This window comes from Anolis carolinensis, chromosome 5 (genome assembly GCF_035594765.1).
Source record: "Anolis carolinensis isolate JA03-04 chromosome 5, rAnoCar3.1.pri, whole genome shotgun sequence".
NCBI lineage: Eukaryota > Metazoa > Chordata > Lepidosauria > Squamata > Dactyloidae > Anolis > Anolis carolinensis.
Genome location: NC_085845.1, coordinates 164,713,291 through 164,737,472, shown reverse-complemented (window position 1 = coordinate 164,737,472; position 24,182 = coordinate 164,713,291). Strand labels below are relative to the sequence as shown.

At 40.3% G+C, this 24,182-nt stretch overlaps 1 protein-coding gene across 8 annotated transcripts in view; it reads right to left on the bottom strand.

The window, feature by feature from the left end:
* Nucleotides 1–24,182, bottom strand: part of cfap54 (cilia and flagella associated protein 54) — a 156,291-nt gene that overhangs the window by 109,013 nt on the left and 23,096 nt on the right. For all 8 annotated transcript variants that reach the window (XM_062982835.1, XM_062982828.1, XM_008110880.3 and 5 more), the window contains exons 10-16: nucleotides 21,305–21,394; nucleotides 14,080–14,192; nucleotides 13,824–13,995; nucleotides 11,112–11,197; nucleotides 5,726–5,860; nucleotides 4,515–4,665; nucleotides 1,550–1,620 (exon numbers count right to left, since the gene is read on the bottom strand). In XM_062982835.1, the coding sequence (XP_062838905.1) occupies nucleotides 1,550–1,620; nucleotides 4,515–4,665; nucleotides 5,726–5,860; nucleotides 11,112–11,197; nucleotides 13,824–13,995; nucleotides 14,080–14,192; nucleotides 21,305–21,394 (818 nt within the window). The remainder of the gene's footprint in view (nucleotides 1–1,549; nucleotides 1,621–4,514; nucleotides 4,666–5,725; nucleotides 5,861–11,111; nucleotides 11,198–13,823; nucleotides 13,996–14,079; nucleotides 14,193–21,304; nucleotides 21,395–24,182) is intronic.

The following is a 24,182-nucleotide window of genomic DNA, read 5'->3' as shown; positions in this document are numbered from 1 at the left end:
AAACAGTTTGAAATAGCCAGCAAGAAGTGACATGACAAACTGAATTTGTCACATACCAAGAAAATGTGGGTGCAATACACATGTGGAGTTTTTTTTTCCAAAAGCTACCAAAGCCATCTCAACAAATCTTAAAGGAATAAGAAAACATTCTGAGGATATGCATTTTTGGCTATAAAACGGAATTTTCCAGCCCTTGTACCAGAGTAGTTTGATACAATGGGTTGCTCTGAGTTTTCTTGGCTGTATGGCCATGTTCCAGAAGCATTCTCTCCTGACGTTTCATCCACATTTATAGCAGGTATCCTCAAAGGTTGTTGAGGTCTGTTGATTTGATACACCATGATAATTTTGATTTGTACATAACATTCTACTCTTAGACAACAATGGGCTGCCATCTATAAAACATTTTTGATTTTTTTTATTTGATACTGTGAGTGTGTCCTTGTTTATCTATAGGAAAGGGGACAGCACAAGCCTGGTCATCCATTCTGTCCGTTGTTTAATATCAACAGGAAACAAGACTCAGACAGCTGTTTGAAACACTCCTGGTAGCTTCTTTATTCAGACACGCCGATAAAACAAATCTAACGGAACTCCTTCTTCATGGTCTCTGTTGAAGTCGCACTTATGGCAGATTAGCAAATTACTCACGCAGAACGATGAGCATTATGCCACTGAAAACAACAGCTCTGCCAAGTGCTGCATCCTTTCTGGAGTGAGCATCCATCTTGTAATGGGTGACAAAGGTAAGTGTGGTAGACCAAATCACTGCCCCAAAGACATCTTCCAGAGAGTGAAGGACAAGCAAACATCACAGGAGGCCGCCACATATCCCTCCCAAAGGCACAGCAAGCACGTATTGTGCTCATCTGCATCAGGCAGCTTTCTGCCACAAATGCACACATTCTCAGTGAAGTATTAGATATTACTGGCCTGAATGAAGTGTCGGTAAACAGACCGGGTCAATACAAGGAGGGTTGGAAAGACAACACAGTGAAAAGTCCAAGTCAGGTACTGGGTGTCCAAACCATAATGAGTAGGCAAAAGAGTAGGTGTACTCTTTTGCCTACTTAAAGTCATCTTATCTTTAAAGTCAGGTAATGAAGAGACAAATTCCTAAGCTGCTAACGACAGCGGTGGATTACAGAAACTGAGGCTACAGCCCCTCACACTGGCTATATGCCTCCTGGGGAGTGGGCAGGGCTGCAGCCATAAGGTTTTAAGTATTTCTAGATTTTGAGCTCACTGCACAGGCACAGGGCAGACCATAAGCACAACTTTCACAGCGACAACGAAGAAGAAAAATGAACTTTTTCAAAAGGAGACTTGTGATGTTAAACTCTTCCTGAAGATAAAAAGAAATTCATCTTGGGCTTGAGCAAAGCAGACTTTGCCGGTACAGTATTCCTAATTTTTTGTCCAGCATATGTATCTCGCAATAAGAAATAAGATGACAACTCATATTTTCATGCTGGCTTTTTATGTGTGCTCCCATATTATATATCATGATAAACTGAACATTTTCATCCATTGGAAAAAGAAACTATACCTGTATTAATGAAGGCATCTCAGCAATATTGTATTCCGAAGCCAATATAGAATCATTTATTTCTTTAAGTACTAAAGGAAAAAGGAAAAACAAAGAGAAAACACTGTTAACTGAACACTAACAGATATGTAGACTGTCAGCTTTTTATCCAATTTTCACAACTGTTAACACTTACCAAGCTATAAAAAGCAGTCTAATATACACTATTTAAAATTTAGGAGTTGTGTATGTCTAAAACTGCCTTTTAGTTCTGTTGGCACTTTGACAAACCACTTTTTCCACAGGCTAATAATTTATAATTTAAATAATATATATTTTAAATAAATAATTTAGAAACCCAGAAACCACTCTCTAAATAACTGTTGCTGCATATCTTTGATATGTAACTAAAAACCAGAAAAATACCAGTATTACATTTTGAACACTCAAAGATTAATATTAAAAGAACAAATTTAATTCTCATTACTTATGACAATTTTATATCTCCCATCAATCAAGTCAAAATACAATCTTGTAATGTACAAAAAGTTTAAAATAATATCAATACAATAGCTTGTAACCAACATAAAACCAATAAAATCAGTTCACAATAAACATAAAAGCAGCATATAGGCAGCAAAAAATAAATAAAACCGTAATAAAAATACAGAAGAAAAGATAATGAGTACCAAGACCTAAAACACTCTAAATCCATGCGAATAATATGTCTTAAGTGGATTCAAAAATATCATAACCATCTCTAGAGAAAATGTAGTCCCCTCCCTAGCAGCCATCTGCATTATGTAGGAAATTTTGACAAGTCTGTAAAGAGTATCTTCAGGACTAGACAGGCATTTACAGAAGGAGAAAATAGTAGAAGTAATAAAGCCTAAGTTGTTTAGGCTTTATAGGTTAATGCCAACATTTTAAACTCTAATAAAAAGGAGGTTATCAGAGGATAAGAAATGCTGCAAAATTATCTCTGCCAAAATAGGATGACAGTTGTGCTATCAGGAGAAAATGAAAAAAGTGCTCCAATTCATTAAAGTCATCTGTGACCAGAGAGACATTGATCTAAAAGCATCCCCAAATTACAAATCTCTAATTTTATTAGAAGTCTCTGTGCGTTATACATGCCTAATTAGTTTAATATCCCCAAGTACTATCTCAGTTAAGATCCTTTTGTAATTAAGCTTTCCTCAAGTAACAAGATCTTCTTATTCCAATATTAGTTATCCTTTGGTGTTAACATTTCACTTATGTATCCACCTAGCCTGTTCTTCTGTCATTTGGTCCTAACTGCTCGTTAGTCCTGATTTCTTGCTTGTTCTTTTTCCTCCCAATTTATCCTTTGGTTCTGTTACCTTGATTCCCAATACTGCCTATCATTAGACTAGACTATCATTCAATTTTACATCACTTTTCATATGGGACAATGATAGGGGTTATCCCACAACTCCTAGTTTTTGGGTGCTGCCTTACTTCACGGCACTGGTCTCGGTTTGGCTCTGTAACTATGTAGTAACAAACTTGTTACACGGGCTCTTTTAATGAATTATCTTCTTATCTTTTGCAACATACAGAAGGAATTACCATATCACATTTCCTGATTAGGTATTGATGTTTCTTATAAAGATATAGTTCTGGCCTATCTTGAAGTTTCTATATTTCTTCTCTCACCATGGCAAAAAACCTTCCTGTTCTTAGTAAAGCAATACAGGAATTATTTCAAGTCTTTCTTTAGGACTTCCCACATACATCTACTCCTGGAAAATATGGAGTGGCTGGTTGCTCTGCTGTATGATCTAGCGTTCACCAGAGAATTTTTGGGCAAAAGTATTACTGCTTACAGCCTTCATGTGCAGTCTAAAAACATGCACCAACTTGTTTGTCATGGACAGTTTGGAAAGTGTGGATGAGGGAATGCTGGTGGAAGGCTCCGCAGTACAGCTAAAGCCCAACAGTGCACAGCAACTCCCTCAGGCAAGTGCTGAAGCAACATCCATTAAAGGAACTAATACTCAGCCTGCTGACCAAACTAAAGAAAATTCTTCTGAGCAGGCTAAGGAAGAGATAACTGTTGCAGCTTCCGTTAAATTGCGAAAATAAAGGCCTAAGCTGCACAAGTCATTGATGTTAGCTGAGAAGAAAGAGTTAACGCCTATGATCTTAGGATTTAAGGGACTGAAGACTGTTAACTAGTTGTTGGCTGCAACATCTGTTCTAGAAGCTATGACCTGGACTCTTGGTCTCTTATGTTTCCTAAAACCTGGAGTTATCTTGGACATAGGCTTTGATACAACCTTGTACTGGTCAGCTTGTGACCCTGGAATGGACATTTGGGGTCTCACTGTTGTATATTCCTGTTATTATTTGCATTGCTGTGGGACTATCAGTTCAACCTTAGACTGTAAATGCATACTTTGAAGATATTTGAGGGATCAGAGTTTTGACAGTAAGTGGTTCATGCTGGCTATACCATTGTATTTTACAAAGTAAAAGGTACTTTTACTTGTATGCATGGTAAAAATGTGTGATCATATCAGGTTTGTTCAAAGAATATTCTTGTTGCCATACACAGATTAGCAGCTTCCATGTGTCTTTTATTCGGAAGCTATGAGGGAGAAAGAAGATTACTGTATTAGTGCATTGCCATGAATGCTGGCAACAAGTCTGATGCTGATACAATAAAGAGCAATTGTTTAAAGTTCTGTCTTTTCCATCTGATTTGCCTCTTCTTACTGTCTATCAGTCCAACTGTCCCTCAACTATGCATATTATATATGTTTATATATCTGACATTGTATGAGTTTGCAATTTGCTTTATACATTCTCTTCACTGAATATATATTAACAGTTCTTTCACTTGATCTTGAATTGTTTTTAAAGACATTCTTCTCCTAGACTGTTTTATAAAAAAAAATACATACAAAATACATGTTATCAGATATATTCATAACCACAACCAACATAATGGACAAAATACCTGTTGTGCCTCCAGATTTGATTGCAAAATCGGCAATACTTTCCATCACTGAAGTTAGTCGTAGTGAAACCTCAGCCATTGTAACAACATTAACATCTCCAAGATCAATGGTGTGGATTACTTCATTAATTACATAAAGAATATGAATCCACTGAAGAGAAAAAAAATGAAAATAAGTTTCTTCAATCGAGACACAATGCTTTCAACATTCACAATACATCAGAATCAAACCTGCCTGTCCACTACTACTTTAGTCAAAGTGAAAAAGAAATCAAAATAGAAATCCAATCCAATGGAAACCCCATGAGACATATTTTATCTTAGAATCAAATAACCGTTGATGTTTCTTCACTGCTTGTATTCTGGCTATACAGGCATATCAGTTAGTAGTTGCACTTCTGGAAGACTGGAGAATATCATAGTTATTAATTAGAGGTATGGTGGGCTAACATCACATTCCATTGTTATAGTTATATATACATGTGCCCTCAGTTGCCTAGAGGCCTAGTATAGGCTTCTTTCTCTCCGCCTAAATCCTTATAACTCTTTAACAAGGTATTAGAGACAGGCTGTACAAGGTATAAACAAGACACAGCATAACTCAAATGTCTGTGTAGCTAGCATTAGGCCAGGACACTTTCCCCCCTTAAAATGGAAATCTTTTATTGTCTCTATCTGAGGAACATAAGAAAGGGTAAAGCTCAATTTTCCCATCACCATACCTTTGAAAAAATGGTTATATAACACCCATCTATTGAAGCATGTCTTTGCCAGCCTGTTTGTTCCAGAGATCTAGCCAGCCCTGGAGTATATGACAAAATGTCCCATGTGTCCCTGGAAACCAGTTACATATCAGTTATGCTTGCTTTCAGCTGAAGGATACGAGATAATTTTCTTTGCCTTTATTTCTGTTACTGCATCCCTTTTTTCTACTTATTTATAACCAATAAAGTTGTGTTTTGCATCGTTAGGTTTCCTTTTATCCCAGTGTCACCCTTTCCAAAACAATACATTCTTTTTGGGGTACTATCACATTCTTATATGTAGCTTACCATACATCACTTTGCTTCAGCAGTTACCTAACTGAAGTTTAAAACCTTTCTGTGCCAAGGACATTTATTGTGAATCACAGTCAATGGCCCAGGATGACCTTGTAAACAGAAAGGCATATAAAAATAATTCTACCCAACATGGTATAAGTAAAGGATTACCTTGGGAGTTTGGTATTTCTGATGACATTTTAAAAAGTTGCTTCCACTTATTTGGATTTTCTGAATTCCCAGTTTACACTTCTGCCACAAAAACATTGTAGCATCTATAATCATTTCTTTATCTGGCAGGTGAACCTGAATAAAGAGATGTTTTAATACTTTAATAAACAGGTACTATTTAAGTGGGTTTTCAAAAATATTCAAGAACGATTCATATTTTGATGTCTTCTTTAAAGTCCTGTTCCATGCATTACTACAATAGCGACTACATCTGCAAACTTACATCTTATTCTGATAATTTAAAATGGGAAGGAAAATGGTTACTAGCATGCTGACATGTCTTCTCTCTGTGGGGACCAAAATCACTGACATGGAAAGTAATAATGTACAGTACAACCCCCATATCCACAAGGAATACATTCCAAGATACAAACACATGCACACACATAGATTCCCGAAACCAAGGATATCAAATCCTATATTCTGACTATACACTGGCCAGAAGAATATGGCAAAATTGCACCGGAAAACCTAAAGAGACCCACAAACACTTCTAGGAAGAACATTTTTAGAGTGTGGGTAAGTGAAACCATAGATGTCAAATCTGTAGATAAGGAGATCATACTGTATCTCCCCTCCAAACCATCTTCCCATTTGTTTTATAGCACAAGTGGGTAAAACGTGGGTAAAAATATGTCTCTTCAGCCTTCATTTTATTTTACTCTCATTTCTTACTAGCACCTAGGTATTATTAATTTGTTTTTAACAAAAAGATGAAAATATTTATCATTGAAAAGAAGAGAGGTGCAGAAAAAGTAAATCCACTCCAGCAAACTCAAATGGATTTAAGGACGATCTGATTTAAGGACGATTCCCAGGAATACCCCTCTCTTCCAGAAAAATCATTTTTTAGAACTAACCCAAGCTTTAGGTTACAGGACAGCCAGTCTATATTAAAAAAGCCACAGAAAAAGTACCCCCAATTAAATTCCAGTTTTACACTATTTTGCTATTTGAGTAGACTAATTTACAAAAAGTTCTTATAAAAATACACAATAATCCATGATTTTAAAATGTTTACAATGAAAACAAGATCATTTCTATTTGTGCTACATTTTGTATCATTATTTTATCATGAAATTATTTGTGATACATTCTTAACATAATCTTTTTTTATTTAAAACTCTGAACAGTATTCCACTTACAATCTTTAAAGCCCTGCGTGGCCTGGGCCTAGATTATCTAAATGACCATATTTTTTAAGCAAGCCAGCTTGAATCCTGAAATTTTCAAGGGAAAGCTTTCTCCCAGTACCGCCCCCATCATAGGTATACTTGCTGAAGACATGGGAGAGAGCATTCTCAGTAACTGCTCCCAGTCTGTGCAATTCCCTGCCAGGGGCAATCTCGCGGGTGGCTCTCTGCTATGTCTCTCTACACACAACATAAAGTTATACATATTCACAGCTCACAACATTACAAATGATTTTGAGCTCTCTTTCTTTTTAATATTATAGATATGCCTCCTAAGCTGCTACTCTTCTACTAGTTCTTATTTCAGTGCTATTTTAATTCTATTAAGAAGCTAAGTATATCAAATACAATTTAATAAACCTAATACAGGCAGTCCCCAAGTTACAAACAAGACAAATGTTCTGGAGACTGGCGATCCTGTTGATGTCCTGGCTGATCACTATAATAGTGAGCTAGCAAGGGCACTGGACACGATCGCTCCCGTATGTCCCCTCTCGCTGCGTAGAGTCACGTCAACTCCTTGGTTCACTGAGGAGCTGGCCGTGATGAAGCGTACGAGGAGGGGACTAGAGTGCATCTGGAGGAAATCTCAGGATGTGTCTGACCAAGCACGGGCTAAAGCCGCTATTAAGGCTTACTCCGTGGCTCTGCGAGCAGCCAGGAAAGCTTTCACGACTGCCCGCATAGCGTCTGCAGCCAATAGGCCATCGGAGTTGTTCCGAGTTGTTGGGGAGCTCCTGCGGCCTCCTGAGGCCAGGGAGCTTCCCGATGACTTGGCGACTCGGTGTAGCGATTTCGCACACCATTTCGCAGGCAAAGTTGCTCAGATACATCGTGAGTTGGACTCCAGCTTGACTGTGGTTTCAGCGGAGGTAACCGAGGCACCTGTCGGTTCGATCTTATGGGATTCTTTCCGGCTTGTTCTTCCTGATGACGTGGAGGGGATTCTTGGGTCTGTGAGGGCGACCACTTGTGCTCTGGATCCTTGTCCCTCTTGGCTGGTTAAACTGGCCAAAGATGGGTTGTTGGAGTGGTTTGTGGCTATAATAAATGCCTCCTTGGGTCAAGGGTCATTTCCATCCTGTTTTAAGCAAGCGGTGGTAAAACCGTTACTAAAAAAGACCTCGCTAGACCCATCGGTTTGTGACAATTACAGACCAATCTCCAACCTCCCATTTTTGGGCAAGGTTCTGGAGCGGGTGGTTGCCATGCAGCTCCAGGAGTTCCTCAATGACACTGATTTTCTGGACCGCTCGCAGTCGGGCTTCAGGCCTGGGCACAGCACCGAGACGGCTTTGGTCGCCTTGGTGGATGACCTCCGCAGGGAGCTGGACAGGGGGAGTGTGACCCTGCTGGTTCTCCTGGATATCTCAGCGGCTTTCGATACCATCGACCATGGTATCCTTCTGGGGAGGCTCTCCGGGATGGGGCTCGGGGGCACGGTTCTGCTGTGGCTCCAGTCCTTCCTGGAGGGTCGTTCCCAGATGGTGAAGCTGGGGGACACCTGCTCGGACCCCTGGCCATTGACCTGTGGGGTTCCGCAGGGGTCTATTTTATCTCCCATGCTATTTAACATCTACATGAAACCGCTGGGAGAGGTCATCCGGAGTTTTGGAGGGCGTTGCCATCTCTACGCAGATGACACGCAAATCCACTACTCCTTTCCATCTGACTCCAGCCCCTCGGGTGCTGAACCAGTGCCTGGCCGCTGTGGCGGACTGGATGAGGAGGAACAAGCTGAGGATCAATCCTGACAAGACAGAGGCCCTCCTGGTCAATCGTGCGTCGGATCGGGGTACTGGGTGGCAACTTGTGCTGGACGGGGTTGCACTCCCCCCTCAAACCACAGGTCCGCAGTTTGGGGGTCCTCCTGGATTCAGCGTTGACGCTTGAAGCACAGGTGTCGGCGGTGGCCGGAAGGGCCTTTGCACAACTCAAGCTTGTGCGCCAACTGCGACCATACCTCGTGAAGTCTGATTTGACCACGGTGGTCCATGCCTTAGTTACCTCTAGACTGGACTACTGTAATGCGCTCTGCGTGGGGCTTCCCTTGAAGACGGCCCGGAAATTACAATTGGTCCAACGCTCGGCTGCCAGATTAATAACGGGGGCAAGTTACAGGGAGAGATCCATTCCCCTGTTTAAGGAGCTCCACTGGCTGCCGTTCATTTTCCGGTCCCAATTCAAGGTGCAGACTATCATCTATAAAGCCCTAAACGGTTTGGGACCCACTACCTCCGTGACCGTATTTCCTTCCATAAACCTGCCCGATCTTTACGATCATCCGGGGAGGCCCTTTTATCACCACTGTCTTTATCCCAGGCCCGCCTTGTGAGTACAAGGGAGAGGGCCTTTTCTGCTGTGGCCCCCCGATTGTGGAACTCACTACCTACTGAAATTAGGCAAGCTCCCACGCTGTTAGCTTTTAGGAAAGACTTGAAAACATGGCTCTTCCGCTGTGCCTTTGGTGAGTAATTTCTGTTATTTCTGTGTTACTCCCACCCCGAACATCTATCCTCTAGATTACCCCACTTCCATATGTCCCTGCCCGCAGTGGAGTACCCCTATGTCCCTCTCACTCCAGGTTTTATCTTTGTGTTCACGTGGCCTGCCCTTTTTTTACTGTTTCTTGATTTCTTGATGTAATGCCTATTATCATTTATTGTATTTTTAATGGTGCTATGTTATGTTGTTTTATATTTTGTTATATTGTATTGCTCTGGGCATGGCCCCATGTTAGCCGCCCCGAGTCCCCGTTGGGGAGATGGTGGCGGGATATAAATAAAGTTTTATTATTATTATTATTATTAAATTCTATAGGCTTGTTCTTAAGTTAAATTGTTATGTAAGTCGGAACAGGTACATTTTAAAGTTAACTCCAGTCATTCATATATATATATATATATATATATATATATATATATATATGTGTGTGTGTGTGTGTGTGTGTGTGTGTGCCCGGCCACGCGTTGCTGTGGCGTTGTCTGGTGGTGTTGGTGAGAACTTGTTGAACTAGTGGTGGTATTGAATGTCTGTTGTATGGTTGTCTTTATGTTTAGTATGCATTTGGTTGTTTGTGTACTGTGAAAGTGGTGAGGGTAGAGGGGGTCTATGTCCCTGTGTCGTATTGTATAGTATTTATACGTTGTCCATGTGTTGTGAATGCTTGGATTGTGTCCTGCTGCATAGTAGAAAGGGTTGGGCTGGATGGCCCTTAGGGGTCTCTCCAAACTCTTGTGCCTGTCCCCTGGGCTGAGTCGGTTGCTAGGAGACCAAGTGGGCGGAACTTAGCCTTCTAAATGGCAGCAATTGGATAAAAACAATTATTCATCTCCCTCTAATTAGGACTTTATTTTTCTTGTCTTTTTGTTGTATCAAGCTAGAGCTGTGGATGATGGGTTGTGTTGTCAAATTTCGAAGTTGGGGGGCCTGTAGTTTTGTTGTTTTGTCCGCTGCCCTGATGCCATCACTCTTTTATATATATAGATACACACACACACATATATATCTTTGGACAGCATGGGGAAAAGTGAATACCTCTGTGGCATTTGTTTTGCTGTCTGTGCCACTATTCAGAAGATTTCACCTCACTTTCTGCCCCTGTGATAATTGGGTTTTGAAAAATTTGGCTTGTTGTGGAAACAAGGATTGGTGATAGAGCTTCAGTGGAGACACCATTTGCCCATGATAACTCTTTCAGGAGTGAATTTCCCTTACAAGGAGCAGATTTCTCTCACTTCTTGTGTCTCACCTCTGTTCTTAACTATTAGTTGTTTGCAAGTCAGATATTTGTAACTTGGGCACTGCCTGTATTTCTTATGTATTCATTTAGTGAGGAATTTCCTGTTTTTTTCATTTGCACTTATTTAACAAACTTGATGGAGTTGTATGTTTTCCGGGTTGTATGGCCATGTTCCAGAAGTATTCTCTCCTGATGTTTCGCCCACATCTATGGCAGCCTCACAACCTCTGAGGATGCCTGCCATAGATGTGGGTGAAATGTCAGGAGAGAATACTTCTGGACCATGGCCATACAGCTCGGAAAACATAAAACAACACTGTGATCCCGGCCATGACAGTCTTCGGCAACAAACTTGAAGGATTTCATCAATTTAGCCAAAATGTTACTATACCTTCTCAGACATACAAACGCAGGCATAAAGCGTTCTTGCCAACGAAAAAAGGTCATCAGTAGTTTTTCCTACATGTGGTTTTCCTTCTAAAGTTGTCATTTGTAAGTGAAGAAAAAGAAAATGAAAATCACTAGAAAATATATTTTAAATCCATATTATCTGTTGATATAATGATGATTTATTCATTGTTATTTAATGTGTTAAATGCATATACAATAGAGCCTTTGCTTATCCAACCTTCGCCGATCCAACGAATGAATTTTGTAAATCCAATTTTTTTCATCACAAACACATTCTTCAACCAGTGGAAGAGATAACAGAATACACAGACATCACCTGATGACCAAAAGATATCAAGTAAACTACATAGCTGGAAGATGGAGAAGCTCCATAGTCTCTGGAAAAAAAAGTCCAGGAGCAAATTGTGGCAGAGGCTGTGAACTGCTAATATTAAAAATTAGAGGAAAGCTAAACAGATTTGCACTATTAGGCCTAATAGACCAGGAGCAAGAAAAAATCTGGACTGAAGCCAGAGACAATGTCAGGGAAGAATGCACAAAGACACTATTTGAACCAAAATTAAAGGGAATCCTCAGGGAGATTAAAACTCTTTGAGCAATTAACGGCAGAAGATAAATAAAAGTTTAAAAAATGACAGATATAGAATTAGAACCCTGAATGCAATTGTCCAATGATATATGTGCAGGAAAAAACAACTATTCTAATATTTAATGCAGAGAAATAGAAGATGGCAATATAAGAAACCAGAGACCTCTGCTACAATATCTTAGGAGATTTTAGCCAAGAATAGAGGTGCTAAATGATCAATAGGTACTATATTACACAATCAACTGGAAATAAAAAGATAATATGCTGAATAACTATATAAAATAAATGAAAGAATTACTGAATAGATTAATTCAAGATCAGTCTTGAAGATCAATCTACAGTTTTAGAAACTGAAGTGGAAGCTGCACTCTATTATTATTATTATTATTATTATTATTATTATTATTATTATTATATTGTCATGTTTATTTTTACCCCACTTTTTCTCTCTACAAGGAGACTCAAAGCGCTTACATTAAAAGCATTTCCATACAAATTAAAATCTTCAAATATATAAACCTTAAAGCAGAATTCAATGTAAATGAATGTAAAGAAGTATGAATTTTAGTTTACAGATGCCATGTTTAATTGTGTGGTTATGTTTTTAAAAGGGTAAATATTATTGTTATTGCATGAAGGGAATAGCCACCTCAGCACTCAGAGGCTGGTTGCCATGGAGAAGGGGGCGGAGCCAACTGAGTTAGCTGAAGAGAGAGCAGAATTTGGAGGGAAACTCAGTGTGGGCTCTGTTGAAGCTCAGGGAAGGCTGATCCTAAGTTAGGGGATCAGGGATAAAATAAGTTTGGTGACTTATTTTAAGGTAGTCTGTAATTGGAGGAATTTCAGTTAAGGAATTTCAGGTGGCTCAAAGGTTGGATTTTGAGTCAAGTTTAAAATAAGTTTGGTGACTTATTTTAAGGTAGTCTGTCTCCTGACTAGGAACAGATATTCTGTGACTGAAAATCACCGGGTGACTGCAGTTTTAGGCAGTGGAAGAAGAACTGATGTTTTAAGAAGTTTGAAACACCTCAATATAGCTTTGCAACTGTTCAGTAATGTGCCTCAAACAAGACGAAAAGCTATTGTAACCATTAAGCTTGTGCCTCAATAAATGTGTTATTATTCCTTCAAACATCTCAGTCTCTGTCATATATACACACATCAAGAATAAACAAGAAGAAAGAAGAAAAATAAAATTTTAAAAGTCTCCTCTCTAAGTAGCTAGTGGCTACGTATTCCTATAGTGGTGGCAAGAATTGATGATCCCCTTGACATCTGGTGCCCGCATTATAAACATTTTTACCTCTGGTGGCAGCATAAACAAACATCTTTACAATTTGGTGGCAGAGGTGGGATTAAAAGTTTCCCCCCGTCTGAAAGAACCTCAGCCGTAATTAAACATCTTTACAATTGGTGGCAGTGGTGGGATTTTTAAAAAAGGATTCCCCCTTGTCTGAGTTCATTACAAATTGGTGGCAGCGGTGGGATTTCAAAAGGATTCCCCCATCTGAAGGAGCCTCAGTCGGTCATAGTTCTTTACAAATTGGTGGCAGCGGTGGAATTTAAAAGAGTTTTCCACCCTGCCTGAGTTCTTTACAATGATATTTTAAAATTCAGTTAAAATCCATAAAAACATAACCAAAACTAAAAACCACAGCACCCCTGACTTGATCTTTAAAACCTTCTTCTTTAAAAAAACCTGCCTGAATAAAAAGATTTTCGTCTTTCTCTATACAAGTCCCCATCCCTGTCCCCCTGGCTTTGCTCTTTGATGAAAGTTAATGAAACAGCTCAACCAAAAACATGTAGCATTTGGAAAATATATCTTTAAAATCCAGAGTAAACATAATTGCAGCAGTACAATGTCAACAAACCCATCAAGGCAGCACTACATTGAAGAAAAACAGGACAACACTTCAGAAAGGCACATTATTACAAATATTTGACATTTAATTGTGTTTTGTAAAATTCTAAGCAATAGATTAATGCAGCTCTATCTAGAAAAAATGTGTTTACATTTTTCTTACTCTTTCTAAATATTTATATGTAACTGTTTATAAAATAAATTATTACAAACCATAATTGTAGTTAATTGTGACACACCTTGAAATGCAATTAATTTTTTCCCTGAACTACGAACAACAAATGCTTCTTGGATATTGCTTCCACGAAGAGACAAACCATGCCTTGGTTTCCGTGTAGACAGTAGAGGCTGCATTACTATAAGTAGTTTCAGTTCTGATTCTGCTTTTTTCCATTCTGTCCTGTTTTGATTCTAATAGAAAGACAAAGGAATAAAACATTTTGCATGTCTTTTAATTTTTTTAAAAAACTCTTCAATACTGAGAAACTAGATTACCTGAAGGAATGAAACAAATAACATAACTGCATGATCAAATGTATCCCACTCCTCATAGCTGAAGACCATCTTAAGAAATCTCAAAGCAGCAGCTGCAGAAACACCATTATTTCCTGCAACAGGAATACAAAAGACTATCATAAATACCACAGGAACATTCAGAATATTTTAACTGCTAGAAACTATGAGTATATATAAAACCAATAATAATATGAATCCATTTGCAATAGTATAATTCCAGCTGTTTTCAGTTAAGATTTTTATGATATCACTAGCTGTGCCTGGCCACGTGTTGCTGTGGCAAAGTATGGTGGTATGGGAAATAAAGTATTGAGGAACTGGTGGTAGTTAAGGTAAAGGGTAAAGGTTTTTCCCTGACATTAAGTCCAATCGTGTCTGACTCTGGGGGTTGGTGCTAATCTCAATTTCTAAGCTGAAGAGCTAGCGTTGTCTGTAGACTCCTGCAAGGTCATGTGGCATGACTGCATGGAGCGCCGTTACCTTCCCGCCGGAGCAGTACCTATTCATCTACTCTCATTTGCATGTTTTTGAACTTTAGGGTTGGCAGAAGCTGGGGCTAAAGTGGGGGCTCTCTCTGTTTCCCCAATTCAAACCTGCGGCTTTCAGTCCAGAAGTTCAGCAGCTCAGCACTTTAACACACTGCACCATCAGGGGATATTATTTCCTAAAGCTTGTGAATATACAATATTTCTGATTGGTTTATTTTGTCTGTTGTAGGCAAGTATGAATGCTGCAATCAGGCAAAATGATTAGCATGTAATGGTCTTGCAGCTTTAAAGCCTGTCTGCTTCTTCCCTGAGGGAATTTTTTGTTGGGAGGTGTTAGTTGGCCTGGATTGTTTCCTGTCTGTAATTCCCTTGTTTTCAGAGTGGCATTCTTTGCAATATTTTAAGTGCTTCTACTGTCTGTGGCCCTCAGAAAACAGAGGACTTGCCAGACTTTGGTGATGGGAATACTTTGTTGGGAGGTGTTAGCTGGCCCTCATTGTTTCCTGTGTGGAATTCCCCTGTTTTCAGAGTGTTCTTTATTTAGTGTTCTGATTTTAGAGATTGTATTGTTCTGTTTTATTATACCACAGTAATTTTTATATGTTCTGATTTTAGTGTTTTGGGAGCTGTGCCGTCGCGCCTGGGGCTGTACTCTTAGTGAAAGAGGCATGGACGTGACATCTTTCCCCAGGGGATTGCTTCTTGCCCTCCTTTAGGGAAAGTGGAACTCCCAAGGACCAAAACACCGTAGATAACTCAAAAACTGGGTTTATTGTTCACAAAGGGGGTAAAAGAAAATATACATTACAGTCTTTGATTGTTTAAGTCCATGAAGCTTGTCCAGATCCCTCTTTCTCTGGCTGTGAATGCCGGAGCAAACTCAGCCTCAGTCCAATGACCTATATCTGAAGACAAGAGTCTTCCTCTGTTGCCAAAGGACTGATGTGAAGGCACTTGAGACTCAACGTTGTTCAGGTTGGCCCTGAACATGAAGTGTGAGTCCCAAGGGTAAGAACCTCAGAATTGGTGCTGAGAGGTAACTTTTGAAGGGCTTTTAGTGCCAAGTCTCTCTCTCACGTCCATCCGATAGAGAGCTTGCTGGTGGAATGAAAAGAGGAAACACTGTCCTACTCGGGGGAAGAGGTGGAGCCAAACAGTTTTGCTGAGTGAGCAATATAACAGGTACAAACAACATTGATTGACAGATATAAATAACCAATCCAACTACATTTACAGGGTAAGGGCAAAATCAGGCATGATACAACAATTCAAATTTTGCAACTTATAGTTCAACATATAGATGGCGCCACTCGCGCCGTCACAGGAGTCAGATTGTATTCATTTTCACGGTTCACAGCAACACAATAATAATATTAATAATAATAATAATAGTAATAATAATAATGACTTTGGTAATATACACTGCTTCTCTCCCTTCTGAGCTTCCTTTCTGGAAGAATCCTTTCTTGGGATGTGTTAGCTGGCCCTGATTGTTTCCTCTGTGGAATTCCCAATTTCCCTGCTTTCAGAGTGTTGCTCTTTATTTACTGTCCTGGTTTTAGAGATTATATTGTTCTGTATTATTCTACCACAGTAATTATTTCATATTACAGTAGAATCTGGATTATCCAACGCAGTCTGCTTTTAGTAGTCAATGTTTTTTGGTCAGTGTTTTAAATTCATTGTGATATTTTGGTGATAAATTTGTAAATACAGTAATTACTACATAGCATTACTGCGCATGGAACTATTTTTTCTGTCAAATTTGTTGTATAACATGATGCTTTGGGTGCTTAATTTGTAAAATCATTACCTAATTTGATGTTTAATGGGCTTTTCCTGAATCCCTTCTTATTATCCAACATATTCACTTATCCAACGTTCTGCCAGCCTGTTTATGTTGGATAAGTGAAACTGTACTGTATATTTATAATCTTATATTATCTGCTTACAGCTGGATTATATGAGGCCCCTTCTACACAGCTGTATAGAATGCACACTGAAGTGGATTATATGGCAGTGTGGACTCCAGTTCAAAGCAGATAATATCCAGTTCAAAGCAGAGAATATAAGATTATAAATGGGTTATATAGCTGTGTGGAAGGGCCTTGAGTCTACACTGCCACATAATCCAGTTAAAATCAGATAATCTGTATTTTATAGGCAGTGTGGAAAAGGCCTAAGTGAGGCCTAACAATGCCTGTCCCCTGGGGTGAGTGGGTTGCTAGGAGACCAAGTGGGCGGAGCTTAGCCTTCTAACTGGCAGCAATAGGATAAAAACAATTATTCCTCTCCCTCTAATTAGGGCTTTTTCTTTTCTTTTTGTTGTATGAATGTAGAGGCATGGATGATGGGTTGTGCTGCAAAGTGTAGTGTTTCTGGGATGTGTAGTTTTGTTGTTTTGTCCTAGGCTGAAATTTCATTACCCTTTTATATATATAGATATATATATATAGATATATTATTGAAACCTCTGTTCAAAAATATGTACTGTATCATTTTTTTCCTATCTCTCTGGAAAGGAATAAGCAGTTTAAAGGCTAAATTAGATATTACATGGCATAACAGGGTTATGTTTTAAAAGACAGAGGACAATTGCTAATGCTAACTAGAGTTCCAATGAATCAAAGGAATTATTCCATTGTTGAAACGATTCAGCCACTGATTCAATGAGTTTTCCTTAACGATTTATTTTTATTTTATTTCATATCATTCATTTTCTGTTTTTCTTCTGGCACTAGACACAGGGCAGCTTCGGATTGGATTGCACAGTGTATACACACATACAAGAATCCCAAATATACTCGTATTTAAACTGTTTTGGAACTCCTATGGCTAACATTTTCTTCTATTTTACTCCTTAATAATCTTAATAACCTTAATAATCTCAGTTTAATCAATGCCAACATACTCTTCACTGTAACAAGGCATGCTTCATACTTCAAAATAATTATATCAATATCATACTGCTTTATTGTCCCAGCTCAATCCTATGGAATCCTGAGACTTTAGAGTTTGATGGGATACCAGCACTCTAGCAGAGAAGGCTAAAGACCTTGTAAAGACCTGTAGACCTTTTCTTCAGAGGACATGTTTTCTATTGGAATGTCACAATTTTAATCATTTATCTGTCACAATTTTAATAATTTATTTTATATTACTGGTATGTTTTATGCCCAAGGCACTACACAAGTGCCACTTGTAAGCCGCCTTGAGTCCCCCTTGGGGTAGAGAAAGGCGGGAAATAAATATGGTAATTAAATAAATAAATAAAATTACAACTCCCATGATTCTATAGTATTGATCCATGGCAGTCTAACTGATTTCAAACAGCATTAATTCCACAATGTAAATACCACCCTAAATATCTCACTACAACTTCCAAGACTCCATAGCACCAAAACATGGCAGCTAAAGTTATGTCAAACTGCGTTAATTCTACAGTGCAGACGCACCCAAGGATGTGCTGACCAGAGGGCCACAAATTTCCCAGCTGTACTCTTTTACATTCTTCGACAAAAGTGATTTCCTTGCTTCCCTCCCTCCCTCCCTCTTTTTTTTTTTTTTTTTTTGCTTGTGCATAAAAGGATTCTATAATTTGACTGAGTAGGCCCAGAAAACTGAATTATGGAAGACCTCTAATCTTGAATCCTGAGATCTATAAACAGTATTACTATACATGGAAAGCACATTAGGATGAACCAATCAATACTAAATACTTTAAAGTCTTATCAGTGTCGATATGCAAATACAAGCATGCTTTGGATCAATTGTTTTTGTTCAAATGCCAAATGATGAAGATTTTATCGATTGCTTTATTACCCAAAGCTAGTAACCAAGTGAAGAAATATTTAAGTAATTATTTTCTTAATAATACAATAATGTCTTTCTTTTTCCCCTCCTAGATAAACATACATAAACATACACATTCCTTTTTATTGCTTCACTGAACACTGATAAAATGTAACATTTTACTTGTCCCACAAAAAAGTTGCTAGGACAGGTTTAAATTAAAACATTTGTCTTTAAGGAAGCAACAATACGGCCACCTCATAATGTGTCAAATTAAGAAATTCGCTCATTTGCCCCCCCCCCCCCATCCCCTTTTAAAGAATTGGTTGCTGAAGATTATCTATCTGAATAATTATTTTCAACACACAGCAAACATGTCCCATATTACATATCATGAATTGTTCAGCATCTAGACTTGCTTATGTAAACCACAGAGCCACCCCAATCAGTTAAACAAAAAAAATCTTACTAGAAAAAAATGGCTGCCAACCCCTGTCGCAGCTATCAAACTGGGGTTCCAAACATTCAATAATAATTAATAATAATAATAATTTTATTCTTATATCCTGCCCCATCTCCCCGGAGGGACTCGGGGCGGCTTACATGGGGCCATGCCCAGACACGACAGCACAAATCAGATAAAACATTAAACTGAGCAGTAAAACTTCAACATGATTAAAAACAGTCATAAAAGTCAATATAGACAATAATATTAAAATCCCGATTTGGGTCAAAAGATCCAGGCCAAGGTGCAAAGCAATATCAAGTTATCAGGGAGGGATAATTATACAGCAGGTGTAATACTTAAAGTGCTGAATGAATCCTAAAAACAATCCAGAGGGTCTACTGCTTAATAGGTAAATAACATGATCCCACAAGGATCAGTCAACGAAGGCCTTCTGGAATAACCAAGTTTTCAGGCTCTTCCTGAAAGAAAGTAGGGTAGGGGCCTGCCTAATCTCCCTGGGGAGCGAGTTCCACAGCCGGGGGGCCACGGCGGAGAAGGCCCTCTCCCTCGTCCCCACCAACCGCAACTGCGAAGTTGGTGGAAGCGAGAGGAGGGCTTCCCCCAACGAGCGAAGAGGCCGTGCGGGTTCATAGGGGAAAATGCGGTCTCGAAGGTAGGTGGGTCCCAAACCGTTTAGGGCTTTGTAGGTGATAACCTGCACCTTGAACTGGGCTCAGAAAATAAATGGCAGCCAGTGGAGCTCTTTAAACAGCGGCGTTGATCTGCCCCAGTTAGAAACCTGGCTGCCGATCGTTGTACTAGTTGTAGTTTCCGAGCCGTCTTCAAAGGCAGCCCCACGTAGAGCGCATTGCAGTAATCCAGTCTAGAGGTAACTAAGGCATGGACCACCATGGTCAGATCTGACTTCTCGAGGTATGGTCGCAGCTGGCGCACAGGTTTTAGTTGTGCAAAGGCCCTCCCAGCCACGGCCGACACCTGGGCCTCAAGTGTCAGCGCAGAGTCCAGGAGGACCCCCAAGCTGCGGACCTGCGCCTTCAGGGGGAGTGCGACCCCGTCAAGCACAGGTTGCCACCCAATACCCCGATCAGACGTACGACTGACCCGGAGGACCTCTGTCTTGTCAGGATTGAGCTTCAGCTTGTTCGCCCTCATCCAGGCCAATACAGCGGCCAGACACTGGTCCAGTATCCGAGGGGCTTCCTTGGAATTAGGTGGAAAGGAGTAGTAGAGTTGGGTGTCATCCGCGTAGAGATGGCACCGCACTCCAAAACTCCGGATGACCTCATCCAGCGGTTTCATGTAGATATTAAAAAGCATGGGGGACAAAATGGAACCTTGCGGGACCCCACAGGTCAATGGCCAGGGGTCTGAGCAGGTGTCCCCCAGCTTCACCATCCGGGAACGACCCTCCAGGAAGGACTGGAGCCACTGCAAAACAGCACCCCCAAGGCCCATCCCAGAGAGACGTCCCAGAAGGATACCATGGTCGATGGTATCGAAAGCCGCTGAGATGTCCAAGAGAACCAGCAGGGTCACACTCCCCCTGTCCAGCTCTCTGCGGAGGTCATCCACCAAGGCGACCAAAGCCGTCTCGGTACTGTAGCCAGGTCTGAAACCAGACTGCGATTGGTCCAGAAAATCCGTATCTTCCAAGAATCCCTGGAGCTGGGAAGCAACCACCCGCTCCAAGACCTTGCCCAAGAATGGAAGGTTAGACCCCTTCTGCGGAAGCTGCACCCTTCGTCCAAGGAGAAAACCCCAAAACAAACTGTCTTTTAGTAAAGAAAGATTTATATGAAAATATATACAAACATAACAGTCCTTGGATTTTATCAGCAGCTTTCAACTGGTGAAACAAAATGTTATCTTCAAGCTTTCTTCAGCTCCAACCTTTTAAACTCTCTGGTTTTCAAACTCTCTGTCTTCAAAACTCTCTTTGGCTCCACTCCAACAGCAACACCATCATCATCACCATCACAATCACATTCACTAGCATCCTCACTAATTCAAGATTTACTCCGTCTCTATTAATAGCACTCAGTCTTTAGCAGGTGTCTTGATTGCTGCTGGTCATACATGGGTAGGACACGATTCTTACAAACACTTATCCATTTTCACATAAGAAATGACCTAAATAATATAAAACTCTGACAACCCCCCTTCCCCCGACACACACACACACACTGTGTTTAGGCCCCAAATAATACTTTTGGAAAACTAGAAATGACTTTCCAATCAGTCATTTCCACTACTATCAAAAGGAGCAAGTATAACCTGTGGAGACAGAGTGATAACTATAGGCATCGGTAGATTTATCTTTATCAAAATTTGCTTTGTGACCCTTTGTTCCATGAAGAAAAGTTAACTTAGAAATTCTTACTCAGTAACTGCACCATATTAATGTATTATATTTCATAATTATCTAAATGTTCTAAAAAATAAAGCATAAATTTACCTGCCAGTATCTGTTGCATAAGTGTTGAAGATGCATTTATTATGCCATAAACATCCATTGGTGTGTTACTCAGTGTATTGATGCCACCACCTTTGACACAGAAATACATTATCAGATATATAGTATATGAATTGTCTACATTTAAAATGTTGCATGATCTTGCGATACTTTCTTAAGACAGCATTTAAACATAATATTTCAATACATTCTGATATGAATATAGATCTGGTTGTCCATCTAGTTGCTCAAGACTGACTGTTAATACTTCCCTCTACTGAAACTAATCATTTTCTTTCTTTCATATTACTATTCTTTATCAGACCAAGAGTTCACTCTTTCATTTGTCTTCCTAATGTATAATGTAGTACATTGTTTTTGTTTTTCAGCAGATCAAATGCATTAACAAGCTTTTTTTAAAAAAGCCTGGACTCCATTTTTCAATTGGTTACACTTTCCAATCGTTCTATGGTCCCTTATCCATCAGATAAGCAGTGGCTTCCTGTAATAGCAACTAATAAGGCTGCCTTGAAAAAAAAAGTCAAATGCAACCATTCTGGATTCAGATGGTATACTGGTCTTTGTCTTAACAGAGCAAACTCTTTATAATTACTTCCAAAGAAAACCCACTGACATCTGCAACAACAGTGAAAATCAAAGAAATCTGAGCCAATGTGGTGCCAATAACACTAATGCCTTTTCCCATTGTATTTTGAGATGAACTGTTTTATTGAGGAGTTTCAGATGTTTTTCAGCCCATTTGAATAACTTGAATTAGTGAATGAAGACCCCCCCCACCCCACCCCATTTCAAAATACAGTAGAGTCTCACTTATCCAACATAAACGAGCTGACAGAAGTTTGGATAAGCAAAAATGTTGGATAATAAGGAGGGATAAAGGAAAAGCCTATCAAACATCGAATTACGTTATGATTTTTCAAATTAAGCACCAAAACATCATGTTTCGCAACAGAAAAAAACATTCAATACACTGTAATGTTATGTAGTAATTACTGTATTTACAAATTTAGCACCAAAACATCACAATGTATTGAAAACATTGACTACAAAAACATTGGATACTAACAAGTTGACTAAAAATAAGGCTAGAATTACATTACATGAACTTACAGTAACAACATTGTCCCTAAAAAAAAATCTATTAAAAGTTCAGTTCTTGCTGCCTAGAGAAACAACTGTGGATCTGGGCAGGAGACAGACTGCATTGGATAATCCCGAACGCTGGATAAGCGAATGTTGGATAAGTGAGACGAATGGGTTGCTTACCTGTAACCATGTTTCTTCGAGTGGTCACCTGTGAAATCCACACATATGGGTCTTCTGCGCCTGCGCAGACAATTTTGGAATTCTCTAGAAGCTCTTAAAGGATACAATTTGGCGGAGGCCCTGCCCAATCTCCCCTTGAGGTATATATATCCAGTAGGAGGGGCCTACGCCCCAGTTCCACCGCCGCGAAAGGGCCGTCTGAACTGAGGCATGGCGTACTGCGGGGAGGAAGGGCGGGGATGTGTGGATTTCACAGGTGACCACTCAAAGAAACATGGTTACAGGTAAGCAACCCATTCTTCCTTCTTTGTGGTCCCTGTGAAATGCACACATATGGGTGACTGACAAGCTACCAACCTGGAATGGTGGGCGTCATGCCACACACGAGGAGAGAATTGCCCTCCCGAAGGCAGCATCCTTCCTGGCGAGAACATCCAACTTGTAGTGTGACACAAAGGTCAGTGGTGTCGCCCAGGTAGCTGCTCGGCAGATATCTTCCAATGGAATACCCTTCTGGAAGGCACAGGACGTGGCTACAGCTCTTGTGGAGTGCGCTTTCACCATAGCAGGCGGATCTCGGCCCGCCAGCTGGTAGGTCAGGCGTATGGTCGCAGTGATCCAGCTTGACAATCGTTGTGGAGTGATCGGAGAGCCTATAGAGTCTTGACGATATCTAACAAAAAGTCGGGGAGATTTCCTGTGTGGGCGAGTCCGATCGACGTAAAAAGCAAGGGCTCTCCTTGCGTCTAACGCATGGAGAGAACGTTCTAACGGGGTTGTTGGGGATTGAAAAAAGGCGGGCAGCACTATCTCTTGAGATAAGTGGAAGTGAGAGACCACCTTCGGTAGAAAGGTGATGTCCGTGCGAAGAACAGCCTTATTCTTATGGAAACGAAGATAAGGCTCATCTGCTCTTAAGGCACAGAGCTCGCTGGCTCGTCTTGCTGTCGTGATAGCGACCAAAAAGTCCGTCTTCCACGAAAGGTGCTGTAGGTCTATTGTCGTCATTGGCTCAAAAGGTGGTTTGGACAATTGCGACAGGACCAATTCTAGGCTCCATGCTGGAGCTGGCGGATGGACCGGTGGGTAAAGGTTTCTGTGTCCTTTGAGAAAAAGCCGAATCAAAGGGTCAGCAAAACAGGATGGTTGTCCAGCCTTCCGGCGGAACCAGGACATAGCAGCTAAGTAGCACTTGATGGATGAAAGCGAAAGGCCCCTCTGGGATAAGGACAATAGGAAGTTTAGTATTGTCGTGGTGGACGCCGACGAAGGGTCGACACCAGCCTGTTTTGCGAAGGTACAAAAACTTTTCCATTTAAAAGTATAAGATTTTTTGGTCGAGGTTTTATGTGCCGCATCGATGACAAGTTTCACCGGGTCTGGGAGATTTATCGTGGCAGGATCCTCCAGGCCGTGAGACGAAGCGCCCTCGCGTCCGGGTGCTGAACCTGTCCCTTCTGTGATGTAAGGATATCCGGCCTGTGGCGCAGGCGTAGGAATGTCCTTTGGGAGGCTTGGAGGAGGGGGCCGAACCACGGTTGACGTGGCCACCAGGGAGTTATCATTATGCATTCCGCGTTGTCCTCCAACACCT